Below are 23,160 nucleotides of genomic sequence, written 5' to 3' on the forward strand. Positions count from 1 at the left end.
CTTAGTGTTTATTCATACAATGCCTTTTACTGGTTCCTCTCCCTCACTACTCTGACCATCTGTGCTTTATTGAATTTTGAAATATCCACTCCGATATCAGCAAAAACAATTGGATCAATTACACCAACTTTTAGTTTCATCATATGGTCAAAGGCCTTGTCAATATCAATGATCTTTGGTCTCTTGTGGGGAGGGTACAGAGCCCATAACCTCAAAGATTCCTCATCTTGATCAAATCTTGAACCAATAAATACATCATTAACACCTTGTATATCCAATTTGAATTCCTTGTTTTCTGAATGCAATAAACTGTCAAAGATAAATGAAGCACTGAGGTCCCATCTAGAAAACAAAATCAGCCCAGCCTCTATAAGTAGTTGCCTCCCCTTTTGAGGGGTCATTGTGGTTATCTCTGCATCAATTTCCTCTTTTAATTTCTTTAACAACTCAGCCTCATTATCAAGCACTATGTTGTGAATAGAGTCCCTCAATTTCTTCCCTTTAAAATTGTACAAGAATGTTTTAAAATCTTTGGAATGAGTAAAAACATCATCAACAACAAAAGCAAAAATCTCCTCTAACTGAGAGTCAGCATGAACTTCTAATGTTGTCTCTATTTGGCCCTGCATGTCTAGCTCTTATTCCTTCTCTGGCACTCGCCATCTAGAGATAACTGCATTCTCATCAGATTCACTTTCTACCTCCTCCTCCTCGGTTTCAATTTCCTCGAGTCTTCGTCTCTTTTCTGCCAGTTCATTATTTAGTTGATCAATTACCTCTTTGGCATCTGCATCCTCCATGTTCCTGAAGATATCTTCAACCTCAATACTGACATGCAGATAACCTCCCAAGTTTTGGCTCTTCTTGCAAGATTGAATGTATCCTTCACGATCATATTTTTTCCTAGCATAATGCTCATATAAATTGTATTCTTCTATCAGCTTCTTATCAGTTATTTCATAAGCTTTGGTTGATATTATGGTGAAATCACCAAAACTTAGTGTCCCAGGCAGGAAGGCTTGCTTACACATATCTGCAAAATGTTTAGCGTTGGACACACTCAATTGTCTCACAATCTCTAGATAAGCTATTTTGTCTGGTACTAGTTTTGGTAGCATGTAGGGGCTCCCCTCAAATCCATATACTCTAAAACATGTAAAGTCCTTATTCACAAACCAATCCCCCCAGTTATGATCAACAATGTGTCCTTCATCATAATCCCTAGGTCTTAGGAACCTCTTGATCTCATCAGAGATAGACCCTTCACATAAAATCCCATACATTCGGTACAATGGCATCATGATAAGTTCTTCAAACTTAATATAGTTGGATCTCATATATCGAGAATCCCAAAGAGATGTCCATAATTGGACGGGTTCTCCTCACCTTCCCTAGTCTTAGTATTTAATTTTAGGCCCTCAGGCCAAAAACCCTTTACATATCCATAGAATAACACTAGATGCATCAATAGAGAATAAAATTTGAAATTGGGATGAGTACCATCCCTAAGGTTTAAAAAACCTTCGTGCAACCTCTCCACCAGATATGTTGCATAGCCAAAAAGCCTAGGTTCATACATTTGTATATCAAAGGCTAACACCAGTGGCCCAGTGCTTGCCAGACGAGGAACCTCCACCCCTCCTACTTTCCCATATGACATATATGTGTACTGCAAGTAGTGTCTAAACAAATCAATGTTGAATGGTGGCCCATCTTCATCTGTTAATTTTCCTTCCTGCCTATTGTGAATGGCAAATTTTCAGTTGGTATATGTAGTGTTCATTCTGAGGTATTCTTCCTCCAAATCCCCAAAGGACACAATCGAATCCAGAAATCTCTTGATAATTATATGATGGATTGTGGAAATCTCTTAGAACTGGTTGATGAACTTGTTAAGGACAAGTTAGAGGTTGTCCAAGAAGAGAAATCCAAGGAAAAAGAAGAGAAAGATGTTGTTGCTCAATAGGTATGCCTTTTTCTTAATTGAGCCTCAAGGAGCACTTGTTCTACTCTACTAACTGTTTTGAAAAATTCAAATAAATATGTGCCTATTTTGTTTACAATATATAGCATTTTAAGAGCATAATTAAGGAAATTATAGAAAATAGCATGCACATTTTTAAGAGCATCATTAAGGAAATTATAGAAAAATAGCATTTTTCAGGAAATTATAGAAAAATTATGTGCTGACATATTGCACAGTCTAAAACGGATAATCTTTACAAGGATGCAATGGAAAGTAGTTCTCAATCACGTGATTGTGAACTTGCAAATGAATTGCTGGTGTATTTTGTGGATCAAGTTAGAGGTTGTCTAAGAAGAGAAATCCAAGGAGAAAGAAGAGAAAGATCTTGTTGCTCAACAGGTATGCATTTTTCTTAATTGAGCCTCAAGGACCACTTGTTCTACTCTACTGACGGTTTTTAAAAATTCAAATAAATATGTGCCTATTTTGTTTATAGAATATAGCATTTTAAGAGCATAATTAAGGAAATTATAGAAAATAGCACGCACATTTTTAAGAGCATAATTAAGGAAATTATAGAAAAATAGCATTTTTTAGGAAATTATAGAAAAATTATGTGCTAACATACTACACTGTCTAAAAAGGATAATATTTACAAGGATGCAACAGAAACTGGTTCTCAATCAGGTGATCGTGAACTTGCAGAGTAATTGCTAGTGTATTTTGTGGCACAAGTTAGAGGTTGTCCAAGAAGAGAAATCCAAGGAGAAAGAAGAGAAAGATCTTGTTGCTCAATAGGTATGCATTTTTCTTAATTGAGCCTCAAGGAGCACTTATTCTACTGTACTGACAATTTCTAAAAATTCAATTAAATATGTTCCTATTTTGTTTACAGAATATAGTATTTTAAGAGTATAACTAAGGAAATTATAGAAAATAGAATGCACATTTTGAAGAGCATAATTAAGGAAATTATAGGAAAATAGCATTTTTTCAGGAAATTATAGAAAAACTATGTGCTAACATATTGCATTGTCGAAAAAGGATAATCTTTACAAGGATGCAATAGAAACTAGTTCTCAATCGGGTGATCATGAACTTCCAGAAGAATTGCTAGTGTATTTTGTGGAACAGGGATTTTGTGGAATAATTTAGAGGTTGTCTAAGAAGAGAAATCCAAGGAGAAAGAAGAAAAAGATCTTGTTGCTCAACAGGTATGAATTTTTCTTAATTGAGCCTCAAGGAGCACTTGTTCTACTCTACTGACGGTTTTTAAAAATTCAAATAAATATGTGCCTATTTTGTTTATTAAATATAGCACTTTAAGAGCATAATTAAGGAAATTATAGAAAATAGCATGCACATTTTTAAGAGCATAATTAAGGAAATTATAGAAAAATAGCATTTTTCAGGAAATTATAGAAAAATTATGTGCTAACATATTGCACTGTCTAAAAAGGATAATGTTTACAAGGATGCAATGGAAACTAGTTCTCAATCGGGTGATCGTGAACTTGCAAAGGAATTGCTGGTGTATTTTGTGGAACAAGTTAGAGGCTATCCAAGAAGAGAAATCCAAGGAGAAAGAAGAGAAATATCTTGTTGCTCAACAGGTATGCATTTTGCTTAATTCAGCCTCAAGGAACACTTGTTCTACTCTACTGACGGTTTTTAAAAATTCAAATAAATATGTTCCTATTTTGTTTACAGAATATAGTATTTTAAGAGCATAACTAAGGAAATTATAGAAAATAGAATGCACATTTTTAAGAGCATAATTAAGGAAATTATAGGAAAATAGTATTTTTCATGAAATTATAGAAAAATTATGTGCTAACATATTCCATTGTCTAAAAAGGATAATCTTTACAAGGATGCAATAGAAACTAGTTCCCAATCAGGTGATTGTGCACTTGCAGAAGAATTGCTGGTGTATTTTGTGGAACAAGTTAGAGGTTGTCCAAGAAGAGAAATCCAAGGAGAAAGAAGAGAAAGATCTTGTTGCTCAACAGGTATGCATTTTGCTTAATTGAGCCTCAAGGAGCACTTGTTCTACTCTACTAACAGTTTTTAAAAATTCAAATAAATATGTGCTTATTTTGTTTACATAATATAGCATTTTAAGAGCATAATTAAGGAAATTATAGAAAATAGCATGCACATTTTTAAGAGCATAATTAAGGAAATTATAGAAAAAAAGCATTTTTTCAGGAAAATATAGAAAAATTATGTGCTAACATATTGCATTGTCCAAAAAGGATAATCTTTACAATGATGCAATGGAAACTAGTTCTCTATCGAGTGATCATGAACTTGCTGAGGAATTGTTGGTCTATTTTGTGGAACAAGTTACAAGCTGTCCAATAAGAGAAATCTAAGGATAAATAAGAGAAAGATCTTGTTGCTCAATAGGTACACATTTTGCTTAATTGATCCTCAAAGAGCACTTGTTCTACTCTACTGGCGGTTTTTAAAAATTCAAATAAATATGTGCCTATTTTGTTTACATAATATAGCATTTTAAGAGCATAATTAAGAAAATTATAGAAAATAGCATGTGCATTTTTAAGAGCATAATTAGGGAATTTATAGAAAAATAGCATTTTTCAGGAAATTATAGAAAAATTATGTGATAACATATTGCACTGTCTAAAAAGGATAATCTTTACAAGGATGCAATGGAAACTAGTTCTCAATTGGGTGATCATGAACTTGCAAAGGAATTGCTGGTGTATTTTGTGGAACAAGTATTTTGTGGAACAAGTTAGAAGTTGTCCAAGAAGAGAAATCCAAGGAGAAACAAGAGAAAGATCTTGTTTCTCAACAGGTATATGTTTTTGCTTAATTGAGTCTCAAGGAGCACTTGTTCTACTCTACTGATGGTTTTTAAACATTCAAATAAATATGTGCCTATTTTTTTTATAGAATATAGCATTTTAAGAGCATAATTAAGGAAATTATAGAAAATAGCAGGGTCAGTGTAAGAAGCCGAGTCCACTTTTTGGCCAAAAAGTGGAAGTGTTTTCCCTAATTTCCAGATTTTGTCTCATTTGAGCTTAAATTTTGAAACACTTGGAGATTGAATCTTGGAAAAAGTCAGCAATATAAAAGATAGCCCTCTGAGTCTACTTTCCAAATATGTAATTTATTTTAATACCCACATAATAAAAAATAACTTTTTGAATGGATTTCTACAAACTATGTTTTAAAAATGTCTGTTTCAGGACCATACCATGCATGTGTACGACCGACACTTTTTGACACAATTAAAATTATTTTCTCAAACCATTTTGAGAAATGGTTTGTAACACATTGAAGATTGATGAGCATATTTTTCTGTATTTTTTTTTAAATATTTTTTAAAATTAATTTTTTAATGTCTGTAATTATCTTTTTAAAAATTTGACGTGTACGACCCACATAATTTGACATAAACTTAACATTTTTTGATTTTTTCTTTTTTAAATAGAAATTAATTTTGTTAGATTGATGAGATATATATTTTTTTTCAAAATTCATTAAAATAAAAAAGTTATTAAATTAAAAATGTTAGTTAATATTTCAAGTTTATGGACCCGATTTAGTATAAATTAAATGAAAAATAGTTAAAAGAATCAACTTTTAAATAAATTTACATATTTAGATTCTAGACAGTATAATATGAAATGGGTTTTAATTTCGTATAAAAATTCTCTAATTAGAGGCACGCAAACTATTTCAGAAGTTCATATTTGTGCTTTTGTTCATGGAGATTTGAATTTGTAGGTCCATGTCTCAGGTGTGCCCATCCCAGGCCTATCCCAGACCTAATCTCGAGACAAAAGGCGGGTTGTGGAATCAACTTCCACAAAACGAGGGCCCGTTCCTTTTTTTAACCATTGGTTTTAGGAATGAGCCCCCATTATTTAAATAACGAGCCTCTATTTTCAAAATGGGGACCCATTCCTAAATTACCTTTACTATCAAAAAAAGGATAGATTGCATCAATTTACCAAATTACCATTGGAATCTGTACTGACAAATTTTTTTTATAACATTTGGCACTACATTTTTACACAAATTTCAAAAGAACTCGGTAAAAAGAAATATTATTTTTTGAAGAGGAGTTTGTAAGAATGAGTTCTAAGAAACGTCAAAAGAAACAAAGGAAGACAATGACAATAGATGAAATTCAAGCATAAAGAGAGAAGGAGGAAAAATCCCAAAGAGATCAAAGATCACAACAACGATAATTGAATAATACTGAAGCATCTAGGTCAGTGCCTGTTGTAGATGAGACCATTGAAGAGATCATGATGGACGTAAGAAATGTAGAATCAAACATGGGTATGACTGTTGATGCAAATTTTCATGTGGATGTGAATCCTGGTATGTTTTTAAATCCCCAAGACTATAATGCCAATCAAATTTCTGATTTAAATGAAGCTAGATATAAATTTAATACACACGAAAAGAAATAAAAATTGAAAATATTGCACCACCCTCTCTGAAAGAAAATGAATATAATTTGTTTACTATTGATTGTAATGTGCTAGATAATCTTAATGGGCTAGTTTCTTGGAGACAAATCAGGACACATGCGAACAGATTATATAAACAATTTTTCTATAATAAAAAGTTAGGATTCCAATGTCAATTAATGCTACAATTAATAAAAATGTTAAAAATGCATAAAGTCATGAAAAAATAGGTATCTATGCAAAACCAAAAAGAAAAGATGAATCATATAAGCAAGTTGTATCTACTATTGCCAGTGTCATCGATTCTATCAAAAAAACAAGTCAATCTAAAGATAAGAATATGACATGTAGAGTTATAACAACTGCTATAGTTGACAAAATAATTGTTAGTAAAAGAATGTTAAGTGATATAAGTGGTTATTTAAACTTACACTGTAGAAACTTGTCAAGAGTGGCCAAAAGAAGAGACACAATTGAAATTGATCCACTAGACCATTGTTGGACTTTTAGTGGTAGACTTCAAAGGTCGGACATTAAATTAAATGATGAAACTAAACAATTAATCTTAAAATTTTGGCATTATAACACTAGAGTTTCATCAAATGCTAGAGATGTTTTAAAGTTAAGGGTGGGATCAAAAATCCATGATCCTCATCCAAAACACCTTCTTGACATGACTCAAACTGAATTCTTTAAAAAAATTAGTGATGAATCTATGTTAATGAATTTACGAATTAGTCATAGATCATTTGAAAAATGTAAACCCTGGTATGTTAAAATCAATAAAAAAAGAATATCTTGTTGTTATAAAACTCATATTCAGTTTCATTACTATTATGATGTTTTTCAATATATACGTTGTATGTTGCACAGTAATGATCTTGTGTAGGATTGTGGTGTTTATGTTCCACCTGAAACTATAAAAGATTTTATTGAAAGTTTATTTTTTAAACCACCTAATGAGCAATTATTTCTTTCCACTTCATGCATTTATGGCCTTTGCAATTTATGTGGGAACTATACTTTGATAGGTGAATGTTTGCATGAACATGTTTCATCTGATTTTGTACAAAAAATGGTTGATGTTAGGAGATTTAAAAATATAGAATACCCTTTAAAGGAGTGAAAGATGGTGAAATGTTTAGAATTGATTACAGAACATAATAGTGTGAATACATTTATCAGTGAGTTTAAAAGTCATATTGTTCCAAAATATGTGAAACATTCCCAACATGCTTGATGGCTTGATGGACAGTTTCGCATATGCAAGAACACATTTCCAGTTGGAACAATAGTATCAGTTGTGGATTTTGTAGAAAATTATACTCTAAAACCACAAGAGGAAACTCAATCACAATACTACAACTCAATGCAAGTGGCCATATTTGTGCACATTATATATAGACATGACCATGATAGTACAAAAGATAACAATTTTTTTTTGAGGGACTATCATTTCTATGTTAGTGATAATTGATTACACTCGTCAGAGTTTGTTTAGTATTGCTTCAAGGTATTTCATGATAATCTTAAGGAAAGAGAAATTTACATGAAACAACATATGATATGGTTAGATAACTGCACTGGACAATTCAAAAATGCAAGAATGTTTTATTGGCTATGCAGAGTTCACAAGAAAACCAATGTCCAACATTTATGGAGTTTTTTTGAAGCGGGACATGGTAAGGGGGAACACGATGGAGCTGGTGCCTATGTAAAATGACCTCTTGCTAGAGAACAATTGAAATTCGAGGATGTAGTGAAATTCAGAGATGCTCGTGCAGTTGTAGATTGCTGCAATTCAAAGTTGTCAAAAGGATCAACTGAGAACTCTATAATTCGACATTTCTTCTAGTTGGTAGAGGAAGATGGTATTCCTATTTAGCATGATTGTAATACCATCATTAGATCAGCTAAATGGCATTCGTTTAATATTTCTCATTCAAACACATGGACTATATTCATAAGGGAGCTTGCTTGCTTTTGTCAGTTTTGTGTTTCTGGAGATTGGGAATTTTGTGAGAATAAAGAATGGGTTGAAGAATGGCAACAAAGATCATTGACACCCATAGATGCAAATGATCCGCATGAAAGAACTAATGAAGATATGGATTAGATGTTTGCATCAAATGACTATGATCACATTTCAAATCTTATACAACAAGGTAAAATTGTTTTTGAAATTTGTTTTGATTTATTAAATAGTACATATATGAAATCTTACAGTGTATTTTTTTGTTTTATATCTCATTAAATATTAAAATAAAATTGTTTTGTGCATAGGACATGTCTATGTTGTTGTTGCACCATAGGACAATCAAGAGGGGATAAAGTATTGGTTGGCTTGATGTGCAGAGCTAGAACATAAGCTAACCACTCCTTGAGTAGATGATGATGGTTATGAGTATCCAACAGGATCTGTGGTTGTTGGAACCTAGGTATGCAAATATCTAACAAGAAAGAATGGATTGTCCACATTTGAAGATGATGAATTAGAGAAGAATATTATACATTACTCACATTTGGTAGTGGAAACTAATATAAAATTGGATAGATATCATGGCAGACCTACTAATAAACAATTGTGGACTCTCTCTATGGAAGAGCATGAGACAATTATAGATTCTTTGCAAAAGAGAGAGGATGCAAATGGTATAACAAAATGAATATATACAAGTAAGTTATATTTTAAACCCTTAATCCACCTCCCTTTTAAAAGTCGTGATGTATATTTTATATAGCATTTTAAATCATGCATCCTAATTATAAAATCTAATCTATTAATTTTGTTTCAGGTGTACCACAAGTAGAAGGCATCAATGAAAACCAAGTTATTTGTGCATACTTTATGTTTCATTTGAATAATTACAAGTAAGTTATTTAGTTTTGTACCCTTAAGGCAACTCCCTTTGAAGAGTCGTGATGTATGCTTTATGTTGTATTTTAAATTGAATGTATCCTCATTATAAAAACTAATCATGGCATCAATGAATACTATTATTTGTGCATTTATAAATATGTCTAAGGTTAAATTTTTAAACTTTACTTGAGTAAAGTAATATTCTTGCACTTGAATGTTGAATTATGATTGTGTATTTTATACTATATGTTTTTTTTTGCAAGTCCCTTAGGAGATGAAGTCAAAGATTTTAGATAGGTCTGCTTGATTACACTTTGTGTAATATACATAAATGAGAGACTATTGGTCAAATTTATGAATGAGATAATTTTTTTTTAATCAATTTCTATTCAATATATTATATATTCTATGGGGTAAATTTAATTTCATACATAGCACACTGGTTCTACTTGTTGGATCCCACCATACCACCTACTTTGTTCCTTACACTTTTCTCTTATCATCATTGTTATTGAAATGGTAATTATATATTTAAACCTATGTTTTGATACTTTTCTCTTATCATCATTATTATTGTAATGGTAATTATATATTTGATTATATATTTTGCGTATCTATACAGATGATTAATAATTTTTAATTTAGTTTAAAATATGTTATAATTATAAGATATGTTTTGATACTTTGGTCTTATCATCATTGTTAGTTCACAATGTACACCTTTATTTTATCTAATCACAAGTTATTTAAAGAAAATTCCATAAAGAAAATTTCAAGTCCACACAATCCATATAAAGTTATTTAAGCACAAGTTCCATAAATAAAATTTCAAGTCCACATAATCCATATAATATCTAATCCATATATATCTAGATGGTAACATGATGAAATCCATATAATATCTAATCTGAATATATATATGTAGTCCAAAAAATATATATGATCTAATCCTATCATGCAACTATCCATATATATAAAGTATGTGCATGTCGAAGACAATATATACAATGTTAAAAAATAAGTACACGTGTAAACAAATGTGTAAAGTCCATAAAAAAGTACATGTACATCATATCAAAGCCAAATAAGCATTAAAATCTAAGTGCTATCATCAATAACATCTCATGGTCTCTTCTCCCTGAGACGTGGTCCAGATCCACCCATCTCATGTTGTACAAGAAAAAAATAATATTAAAATACTTGATTAACTATTAAAAGATAATCATTTATCAAATATAGTTGGAATTTATAAATTAAGATAAAAACTTACCACGGTATGCGTGCACACATCAACTCCAGTAACTTTTTTTGCATGTACTATATGCTTAGGAGTTGTACCATCCTGTATACAAGATAAAAAACATGATATAACGAACATGAGCACATACATGTGTTTATTTTTTTATTAATTAAAAATGAATAATTATAATTTGATTAAATAATCATATAATAAAATATTGTACATAAGGTTGCTCATCTCCTCTAGCAGTATCTTGTGCATCATGACGTGTATGTACATTGAACTCAATGCCAAATGCAGTGCTAGCTAAGTCCTGTACAAGGTCAAATTCAAAGTGTCCATTTAAATGTCAAATTAAGAGTCAAAATAAGGTCAAATTAAGTATTACATATTAAGACCTCAAAGGATGTTGATGTGTGTTCAAATTGGCTCTGATAAAAATGATGAGGATAACCTATCTTGATAGTAGTGTCCACCTGCAAACATGCATTTAATGAAATCATATTTATTGAACATATATGTGTATTAAATAATTTCAAGTTAAGTTACAATGTTGTAAGAACATATTTAATTTATGAATTCTAAGATACATACAATAGATGGTGTCACAATTGTCATACCCTCTTCTTGATGTGATGTAGAGGGTCCCTCATGACCCAAAGCCTGGAGAAAGAAGCATTCAATGTATCAACATGAAAATTTTATAGTATACGATGATAACATATTAACTTAAAAAGATAGTACAATGTATAGATAGAAATTGACACTATACCCCAAAAGGTGTGCTGAGCTATGTAGGAGTAGATGCAATATTGACTCGAACATTTGGTGTAGTCCTTATATACATAAACCAAATTTATTTAATGAAGTATTAGAATATATAAAAAAAAGACATGCACTTAATTTATACCTATATTTAATGAAGTATTAGATTGACATGTACATGTATATATATCTATACCTGCTCAAGATGATCATCGGAGCAAAGAAAATCCATATATGATGTCATCATAGTATCATCTATTGCATCATGCTCAGTTGTAACTGAAGTGGATCTTGGATCAATAGTAGGAGCTACACACATCTGATGATAGCTCGTACACATATGTGGCATCGATCGAGGAGTGAATGCCATGTGTGCAACTTGCTCACTCAGGTTACCTGTGAGGGAAGTCAAAGCATCTAATGTTGAAATGAATGATGTATTATGCACATCTGTAGGAATCAATGGAGAAACAAGTGGATCCATGTGTTGATCTCGTAGGGGATTATTACTGTGTGCCCCCAATCTATGTTGTGGCATTCCACGACCAACACTTTGGAATGACTTAATATCAAAATAATCTGGTTTTTGGTGCATTACAAACTCACAGTATAATTTCTTCAAAAAATATAAAGGTACCTCATAGTTATGATGTGGTGGATAATAAAAAATCATCCACCATCTATCCCAAAAGTGTCTAGCCATTTCTAGATGATCAAACCACCTAATTGAAATTATTTTTTGGGTAGGTTGCATTGGTTCTCTTGTTTTTGGGTTAGTAAAATATGGACATAAATGAGATTTGGTTATTCTAAGATCAGTGATCTGCCTATAAGTTAATCCATCAGCATAAAAATCACACAACTCTTGTTGTCATCTATGAAATTGATCTAATTGATAATCAACTGATCTAACTGACTCGACAACAATAAGCATTGATTTTGCAAACTCTAGAAGATGGGCGGGGGGTGATTGGCTCATTTTGGATTGAAGTAATATTTTTTTCAATAACTAGTAGGTTTTCATTAATTCTTTCTCTTAAATGGATTTCATCTAATCTAGGGGGTGGAGGTGGAGGTGGTGGTGGAGGTGGAGGAAGAGGGGGTTATGGTGGGGGATTCTCACCTAACAATTCATCTATGTCAATAACATCCATCATAACAAAGAGATCTTGCATATATAAAGATATACATGAATTATATACAACTCAATGTCAAAGAAGAATCTATTTTATTTTTAAAAAAAACATTTATAAATAGTAACATTTCTATGTTATTGAATGAGATACACATGAAATATAGTATAATATTGAACTTAAAAAAATATACATGTACATACTATTGAATCTTTAAATATAAAATTTACACACAAAACTTAATACAAACTTTCATTAAAATTTCATAAATCTATTATATATTCAATTTAATGCATTCATTTCTTATAAAATGCATCAACTATTAAAATCAATATAAAATATTCCATACATGAACTTGTAAAAAAAGTAAGATAAGATCAACATATATAAAGTAATTTATATAATAAATAATTAGTCACAATTCTAGTAAACATGTTGAATTAGTACTTTGTGTTGGAATAGTACTAATATATTAGATGGTAACCTCTCTAAGTGGTCATTTACTAAGTAAACATGTTGAATTAGCACTTCAGTGTTGGAGATGAATTAGATGATGAAGTTGGCAACTCGAGAAAATCTTGTCATGTCATGGCTTAATAGGTCCTATTATGGACTTATTATGCCATGACATGGCATAATAGGTCCATAATTGGTCCTATCATACTAAGTAAACATGTTGAATTAGTACTTCAGTGTTGGAGATGAATTAGATGATGAAGTTGGCAATTTGAGAAAATCATGTCATGGCATGGCTTAATATGTCCTATTATGGACCTATTATGCCATGATGGCATAATAGGTGGACTATTATGCAATGTCCTTGCATAATAGGAATTATTATGTTTTCATGGCATTATAGGTCCTATTATGCCATGACATGATATAATAGGCACTATTATGCCATGACATGGCATAATAGGTCCATAATTGGTCCTATCATACTAAGTAAACATGTTGAATTAGATGATGAAGTTGGCAATTCAAGAAAATCATGTCATGTCATGGCTTAATAGGTCCTATTATGGACCTATTATTCCATGATGGCATAATAGGTGGACTATTATGCAATGTCGTCATGGCATAATAGGTCCATAATTGGTCCTATCATACTAAGTAAGCATGTTGAATTAGTACTTCAGTGTTGGAGATGAATTAGATGAAGTTGGCAATTTGAGAAATTCATGTCATGTCATGGCTTAATAGGTCCTATTATGGACCTATTATGCCATGATGGCATAAAAGGTGGACTATTATGCCATGAAATGATATAATAGGACCAACTATGGACCTATTATGAAATGTCATGGCATAATACACCATATTATGCCATCATAGCATAATGTGTCCTATTATGCCATTAATTGGTCCTTTCATACCATGACATGGCATAATAAGACCATAATAGGACATTTATGCCATGACATGGAATAAAACTAAGCCTAAACTTTTATATCTAAAATTTGAAGCTCGTAATGTTAATTACTTAAGGTTATACATTTGAATTTCCCTCTTCTAAAATGACTTTTTAGTTACCCCAATATCCAGTAGCTCAAATTGTGGTTTTAATTATGGATTGTCTAATCCATGAAATTTAAAATGTATCTCTCCTATTTTTTTGACTTCCCATAACCCACTAGAATAGCCCAAAAGGCCACATGGTCACCTAAAAATGATCCAAGGCACTAGAAAGATACCAATAACTAATAGTGGTAACTTTTGTATTGCCTAATGAGGATTAAGAATAATTTTGGTACATATGTTCAATTTAAAGAATTGGAATGGTGGCTTGCTAGAAGTGGTTAAATTTTTTCGTTTATTGGTTGAAAGGTCCAATACCTAAAAAAATAATTCCTAGAAATATTTAACCCAAGTATCACAAATTCAATATTGAAAGATGAACTGAAATTTACTACAATGGATCAAATCTTACTACAAGTAAAGGCTCTCGATGTCTCAGTTTCACTATGGATTTCATGAATTCATTGACTATCTTGCATGTAGATGGTGATGTGATTGGTGAGAAAACTGGCATATCTTAATGGAAAGATCTTGATAGTTCTAGTATAGTTTTTGATGTCAAGATTACATTTTTGAGACAAAATGGTGCAACATGCAAAATTTTTGATAATGGCATAATAGGTCCATAATTGGTCCTATCATACCATGACATGGCATAATAGGACCATTATAGGACCTTTATGCCATGACATGGCATAAACGGTCCTACTGTACCATTTCATGGTATAATAGAACCTATTATGGCATGCCATGGCATAATAGGGCATATTATGCCATGATGTCATAATAGGTCCTATTATGCCATGTCATGGTATGCCTTGACCAACTATGGACCTATTATGCAATATCATGGCATAATAGGACATATTATGCCATCATGACATAATGTGTCCTAATAGGTCCATAGTTGGTCCTATCATACCATGACATGGCATAATAGGAACATAATTTGCCATAATGGCATAATGTGTCCTATTATGCCATGTCCTACTATATTCCTATTATGCCATAACATGCCTTGATATGAAATGATGGAATAACATGTCCTATTGTGTCATGAAATGCCATAATAGGTCCATAATTGGTCCTATTTGTTGGCATTATAACAGACAAGGAGAGATTGTTGGCATTTCAATAAGGATATTGAGAAGGTTGTTGATGATTATGGATATAACTGATTAAGGATGTTTACTGTCTTAATATTATTATTTTGTCATTGATGTCAAGAAATTGATTTTCTAATTCAGTATGATGTTGCCATACCTTAAGAAGTATGATTTGATGAGCATAAAGATGTCGGTAAAAGACACAGAAAGATTGTGATGAATAAGGGGAGAAATAAGTTATTCAATGGGCAACTATTACCAAGTTAGACAATGATGAGATCATGATGTTTAGATTGTTTTTATATCCTACATATGTTGTTGATTGCAAGGTTAATACTATACTATGTTACCGAGCAAAGAACCTAGTCGGTAAACCCTAAGGAACCTAGTCGGTAAACCCTACGGTTATCACTATCGGTTAATGAAGGTCGAATGTCTACCAAGTGAAGTTTAGTATTTACCGAGTTGCAACTGAGCTGTAATAGAATGCATTAAATGATTAAAAGCATTATTTAATGAAGGAAGCTGATGAGCTGGAATTGATTAAATGATTGGTATGTCGTGCATGAAGTTTGTTAAAGAATCTATGGCAATGGAAGATCGACAGAAAGATCTACAGCTCAGATTGAACCACAATACCTTAGCACAAGTTCCAAGAAATTTATGCAAGTTCCAAGGTGAGGTAAAACATTTTCAGATCGAAGGATACATTGAACCTGGTCAAGTTTGAAGATTTGATGGTTCTGATTGATCATGGGATATGTGATCAAAGAGATTAATCGATTAGCAAATTGTTTATAAATAAGAAAATGTTGATAAACAATGTATGTGGGCAAGTGTAAGCACAGGGATGCTACATAGTGATTACAGAGCACAGAAGCTTGAAGACTTGTTTGATTAACAGAGTATAGAGCCCAATAGAGGGACGAGATAAGTCCTATGACTAGATTGTATTGAGCAAATAAGAATCTTCTTTAGCATTTTAGATGCAAAGTTGCAGATATATTTTTATTACTGTTATTTAGCAAAGTGACAGAAAATCTCTTAACCGAGTGGACTTAACAGTCTTATTTGTAAAACCCTCTAGCAAGGTGACATTCTGATTGAGTGTTTGAAACCCTTTAACAAGGTCACCTCTAACAAGGTGAAGATCCTAACAGATCTGAGGGAAATCCCTTAACCGGGTCACATCTAGCAATGTGTTTGTAATCTTTAATAGGATTTTCTTTTAACCGAGCATACTCTAGAAGAGTATATTTATTAGTGGGTCTGAAATCCCATAGTGGCTTTTCCCTATTTGGGTTTCCACATGAAATCTAGTGTTATGAGTGTTGTTATGATTATGTGTTCTTAAGGTTGCATGTTTTATAGTTTTGGTTACTTATATCTGTTAAATCTACCGAGGTTGAATCTGCTGATTTTATGGAAGATTAAGTCTGTATGATTCACCCCCCCTCTCATCTTGTCAGTTTGGCATCTGTACTTAACAATTAGTATCAGAACTATCAATTGGTATCAGACCTTTGGACTCTGGAAGAAAAAGTTTAAAGGTACCTGAGGAAAAGATCCAAAGATGTATAAGAGGGATGCACCAAAGCTGAACAAGTCAAGCTTCTCTACATGGTAGTAAAGGATGAAGCTGGACCTATCAGGAGTTGGAGAATATGTTGTATATTATCTGGAGAATGATTTCATTACACCGAGCACCTATACATTGACAATGGAAGAGATAAAGGCAAAGCAAGAACATATTCAAGCAATGATTTAAATAACATCTGCATTGACCGACTCAGAGTTTAATGATCTAGAAGGCTGCAATGATGTCAATGCAATATGGGACAAGCTCATATCTGTGTATGGCGGTGATGAACATGTTCAAAGAGCAAAAGTGGATAGTCTAAGAGGACAACTTGAATCTATGAGAATGAATGAAGGTGAGAACATAACCCAGTACAGTACAAGGTTAAAGGAGATTTTCAATCAAATCAAAGGAGCAAGAGGAACCATTGAATAGAAGGATGTCACAAGTAAGTTATTAAGAACCCTTCTACCTACTTATGCAATCCGAGTCTTTGAAATCAATGAATTGAGGTCTATACCCAATATGCCAGTTTCTTTGGATGCTACTATTGGTAAGCTACATGAATTTGAATTAAGTAATTTTGATAACAGTGGGTCTTCAGTAAATAAAATTGAGTCTGCATTTAGTTCTTTTCATCTTGGTGAATCTAATGATTATAATGATAGAATAAGTAAGTATTCTGAAGGGAATCACAGTGGAGCAAGTGAAAGATTTCGTAAGAACATGGAAGAAGTACACAAACTATATGAGGAAATCAAAAAGCAAGAAGAGTTTGGAGCACTATTAGCCAGAAGGTTATCGAGAGGAAAAGGTAAGTACAAAGGAAAGTTGCCTTTGAAATGTTTCAATTGTGATAAGATAGGACATATGGCTTCTAACTATACTGACAAAGATTCTACTGAAAAGAGAGATTACCGAGATGACAGACAGAAAAATAATCATTAAAGAGGATACTGAGACTTCAGAAGAAGAGATAGAAAGTCATGCCTAATAGCTAATGATGAATCAAATGATGATAAATCAGATGAAACTGATACAGATGAAGTAGTTTATGTGGCTATCAAAGATGGATCAGATGAAGAAAGGTATGAAGAAAAAGACCTAATATCTCACATAAATACTAATGATTCTTGTATCATAGATAGTGGATGCTCACATCACATGACAGGTGATAAACACGAGTTTGTTATGTTAGAAGATTATGATGGAGGTTATGTAAGATTTGGTAATGATGCACAATGTCTGGTAAAAGGTAAAGGATCCATAACACTTCTTGACAATGCTAAATGTAATGATGTTTATTGGGTTGAAGGTTTTAAATATAATTTGTTGAGTGTAGCACATCTAAACAACACAGGTTACCGAATAGAATTTCAGAAAGGAATTGTCAAAGTTCATGACAAGCATGGAAAGTTAGCTGCTACCGGGACTCAAACAAAAGGTAACACATTTCACCTTGACTCAACTCGGAATAAGTGTCTTTATGCAAAGATAGATGATACCTGGTTATGGCATAAAAGGTGTTGTCATGTAAATTTTGATAATGTGATCAAAATAAGCAAGAAGCACCGAGTAAGAGGTCTACCGAGTTTGGAAAAACCTGAGAATGCTATGTGCCGAGGATGCTAGATGGGTAAGATGACAAGATCAAGCTTTACAAGTAAGTCCTACACTTCTAAGGGAATTTTAGATCTTGTGCACACTAATCTTTGTAGTCCTATGAAAGTTCAAAGTTATTATGGTGATAAATATTTCATATTATTTGTGGATGATTATTCAAGGATGATGTCAGTTATGTTTTTAAAAGAAAAATTAGAAGCTTTTAAAATGTTTAAATGGTACAAGGCAAGAGTTGAAAATGAAACAGGAAGACAACTAAAATGTCTCAAATCAGATAGAGTAGGAGAGTTTACCTCTGATGAGTTTAACTTATTCTACAATGATCATGGTATAAAAAGATAAGTCTCTGCACCGAGAACTCCACAACAAAATGGGATAGCTGAGAGAAGAAACAGATCAATTGTGGATTGTGCAAGAACCTTGATGATAGAAAAGAAGGTACCTCAAACATTTTGGAGAGAAGCAATCAGCACTACAGTTTACACCCTGAACTGAGTACAATTGAAGAAAGGAACCTTGAAGACACCATATGAAATCTGGTATGACAAGAAACCTAATGTAAGTTACTTCAAAATATTTGGAAGTAGATGCTATGTACACAAAGATGAGAGAAATGGAAACTTTGATCAGAAAAGTGAAGAAGGAACATTTCTTGGTTATTCTTCTAGAAGTAAAGCATTTAAATGTCTGATCGAATCATCTAACAAAATAGTAGAAAGTGCAAATGTGAAAATTGATGAATTTGCAGAAAGAAATGATGAAGGAAATTCTTAGGAACTAGAAGATTATGAAGAATTTGTCTATGTTCAACCGACAAGTCCTACCGAGAGAGTTACTAAAGAAAATAAAGAGGATATTCAGTTACCGAGTGATGAAGAAGATCATACAGAGCCTACCGAGCCTGTATTAGCCAAGTATGTCAGAAAGAATCATGCATCAAGTCATATTATAGGAGATAAGGATGATCTAGTGATGACAAGAAACAAACTGAGACAAAACACATGTCTGATATCTGAATTTGAACCAAGGATAGTGAAAGAGGCATTTAATAGTGAAGATTGGATAAATGCTATGATAGAAGAGATTGATCAAATCAAGAAGAATGACACATGGACACTGGTCCCAAGACCGAAGGACAAAAATGTGATCGGTACAAAGTGGATTTTCAGAAACAAGCTGAATGAAAAAGGTGAAGTCATTCGAAATAAAGAAAGACTAGTTTGCAAAGGTTATGCTCAAGAAAAGGGAATTGATTATGGTGAGACTTTTGCACCTGTGGCAAGACTTGAAGGAGTAAGAACATTGTTGGCATATGCTGCTTTCAAAATTTTTGAAGTATATCAAATGGATGTCAAATCTGCATTTCTGAATGGTATATTAGAAGAAGAAGTTTATATTGAACAACCTGAAGGATTTGTTGAAGACAAGAATAAAGATCGGGTATGTAGATTGAACAAAGCATTATATGGTTTGAAACAAGCACCTAGAGCATGGTATGAGAGATTGCACACTTATTTGATCAAGATTGGTTTTATAAGAACAAGTGAAAACAACAATATGTACATGAAGAATGATGAAAATGGAATACTGATCTCAGCCATATTTGTTAATGATATTATCTATTTTGGAAATGACTCTTTAAGCGAAGAAATTTGGAAATGAAATAAGCAAAGAATTTGAGATGTCATTAATCGGTGAGATAAATTATTTTATAGGTTTACAGATACTACAAATGAAAGATGAGATTTTCATTACTCAATCCAAGTACATAAAGGAAATCTTGAAGAAATTTGGAATGGAGGACTCAAAACCAGTAAGTACTCCTATGACTACCAACTATAAATTATTAAAGAATGATGAATCTGCATCTGTTGATGAGACACTTTACCAATCCATGATTGGAAAGCTACAATATGTTGTTCACAACAGATAAGACATAGCACATGCAGTAGGTATAGTTGTAAGATTTTTTGCAGATCCCAAGGAAACACACATGACAACAATCAAGAGAATTTTCAGATACTTGAAAGGCACTGAAGATTATGGCTTAGTATATAACAAGAGAAATGATTTTGATTTAAAAGTTTATGCAAATGCTAATTGGGCGGGCAACATAGATGACAGGAAAAGCACAAGTGGAGGAGCTTTCTTTTTAGGAGAAAGACTAGTGAGTTGGCTTAGCAAGAAACAAGGATGTGTTTCACAGTCAACATCAGAAGCTAAATATGTTGCTGCAACATTGAATTGTACCAATATAGCATGGATCAAACAACTGTTGGAAGGTATAAATGAGAAAGTTACCGAGCCAGTAACTATATTCTGTGACAATACTAGTGCCATTAACATTTCAAAGAATCCTGTTATGCACTCTAAGACAAAGCACATATCTATCAAATGTCATTATCTTAGAGAAGCAGTTTAAGAGAAGAAAGTGGTGTTGGAGTATGTTAGCACAAAGGAACAAATATCAGATATCTTCACCAAGCCACTGCCAAGGGACACTTTTGAGTATCTCAGAAGTAAGTTAGGGGTCCTACCCCTATCTTCTACTCACTGACCGAGTTCGGTGAAAGCATCAATTCGATGACTCTAAAGAATATCTTTTAGGAGTTGATGCTGATTTACACACTTTAGGATGTTTTCTAAAGGTGTGTAGGAAACAAAAATAGGGAATAGGAATTGAAGACATAATGCTCTGACCGAGACTGAGTTGACACATAACAGCAAGGAATTCACTTCTCAGTGGAAGAAATCATGTTTTAGTTCTTTACTTTTTGGCATTTTTGTCAAAGGGGGAGAAGAATATTGTATGGGGGAGAAGTCTGATGACAGGGGGAGAGCATTTCAGAATCTCACAGCAATCTATATCTGAATCAATTAGGTCAAATCAATTGGTTTTGCCATCAATGCCAAAGGGGGAGATTGTTGGCATTATAACAAACAAGGAAAGATTGTTGGCATTTCAATAAGGATATTGAGAAGGTTGTTGATGATTATGGATATAATTTATTAAGGATGTTTACTGTCTTAATATTATTATTTTTTCATTGATGTCAAGAAATTGATTTTCTAATTCAGTATGATGTTGCCATATCTTAAGAAGTATGATTTGATGAGTATAAAGATGTCGGTAAAATACATAGAGATTGTGATGAATAAGGGGAGAAATAAGTTATTCAATGGGAAACTATTACCAATTTAGACAATGATGAGATCATGATGTTTAGATTGTTTTGATATCCTACATATGTTGTTGATTGCAAGGTTAATACTATACTATGTTACCGAGCAAAGAACCTAGTCGGTAAACCCTAAGGAACCTAGTCAGTAAACCCTAAGGAACGTAGTCGGTAAACCCTAAGGTTATCGCTATTGGTTAATGAATGCAAAATGCCTACCGAATGAAGTTTAGTATTTACCGAGTTGCAACTGAGCTGTAATAGAATGCATTAAATGATTAAAAGCATTATTTAATGAAGGAAGCTGATGAGCTGGAATTGATTAAATGATTGGTATGACATGCATGAAGTTTGTTAAAGAATCTATGGCAATGGAAGATCAACAAAAAGATCTACAGCTCAGATTGAATCATAATACCTTAGCACAAGTTCCAAGAAATGTATGCAAGTTCCAAGGCAAGGTAAAATGTTTTCAGATCGAAGGATACATTGAACCTGGTCAAGTTTGAAGATCTGATGGCTATGATTGATCATGGGATATGTGGTCAAGGAGATTAAGTGGTTAGCAAATTGTTTATAAATAAGGAACTATTGATAAACAATGTATGCAGGCAAGTGTAAGCACATGGATGCTACATAGTGATTACCGAGCACAAAATCTTGAAGACCTATTTGATTAACAGAGTATAGAACCCAGCAGAGGTTCAAGATAAGTCCTATGACTAGATTGTATTGAGAAAATAAGAATCTTCTTTAGCATTTTAGATGCAAAGTTGCAGATATATTTTTATTACTGTTATTTAGCAAAGTGATAGAAAATCTCTTAACCGAGTGGACTTAACAGTCTTATTTGTAAAACCCTCTAGCAAGGTGACATTCTGATTGAGTGTTTGAAACCCTTTAACAAGGTGACCTCTAACAAGGTGAATATCCTAACAGATCTGAGGGAAATCCCTTAACTGGGTCACATCTAGCAATGTGTTTGTAATCTTTAACAGGATTTACTTTTAACCGAGCATACTCTAGAAGAGTATATTTCTTAGTGGGTCCCAAATCCCACAGTGGTTTTTCCCTATTTTGGTTTCCACGTTAAATCTGGTGTTATGAGTGTTGTTATGATTACGTGTTCTTAAGGTTGCATGTTTAATAGTTTTGGTTACTTATATCTGTGAAAGCTATCGAGGTTGAATCTATTGATTTTATGGAAGATTAAGTTTGTATGATTCACCCCCCCCTCTCATCTTGTCAGCTTGGCATCTATACTTAACAATTAGTATCAGAACTATCACTATTATGTCATGTCATGGAATAATAGGAAAATAGTTATCAAATCTATAATAATTTGACTAGGTCAATGGATAATTCTTAATGAATATTTTGTTTTGATTTTGGTTTTGATACATCCATTTAGTTTCAGTTTGGTTTGGATTTGGTTTTGGTTTTGATTTCCATTTAGTTTCAGTTTTGTTTCAATATGGTTTTGGTTTTGATTTCCATTTACTTCCGGTTTTGTTTTGATTTCCATTTACTTTTGGTTTTATTTTGATTTGGTTTTGGTTTTGATGTTTGTGAGATATCTTGTATCTTGTAAATTTGATATTTTGTTTTGTTAACTATCTAGATTTGGTTTTGATTTGTAAATTTGTTGATTTTGGTTTAGGGTTTAGGGTTAAATGTTGAAGAATATTTTAGATCAAAATTAATAATTTAAAAATGTAAAAGCAAATTTAC

The 23,160-nt window shown here is 32.5% G+C and overlaps 1 protein-coding gene across 1 annotated transcript in view; it reads right to left on the reverse strand.

Moving 5' to 3' along the window:
• Positions 1-638: 638 nt before the first annotated feature.
• The window catches only part of LOC131044567 (uncharacterized), a 40,403-nt gene continuing 17,881 nt past the window's right edge, over positions 639-23,160 (reverse strand). The window contains exon 4 of the mRNA XM_057977921.1: positions 639-903. Within this exon, the coding sequence (XP_057833904.1) occupies positions 639-903 (265 nt within the window). The remainder of the gene's footprint in view (positions 904-23,160) is intronic.

This window comes from Cryptomeria japonica, chromosome 9 (genome assembly GCF_030272615.1).
Source record: "Cryptomeria japonica chromosome 9, Sugi_1.0, whole genome shotgun sequence".
NCBI lineage: Eukaryota > Viridiplantae > Streptophyta > Pinopsida > Cupressales > Cupressaceae > Cryptomeria > Cryptomeria japonica.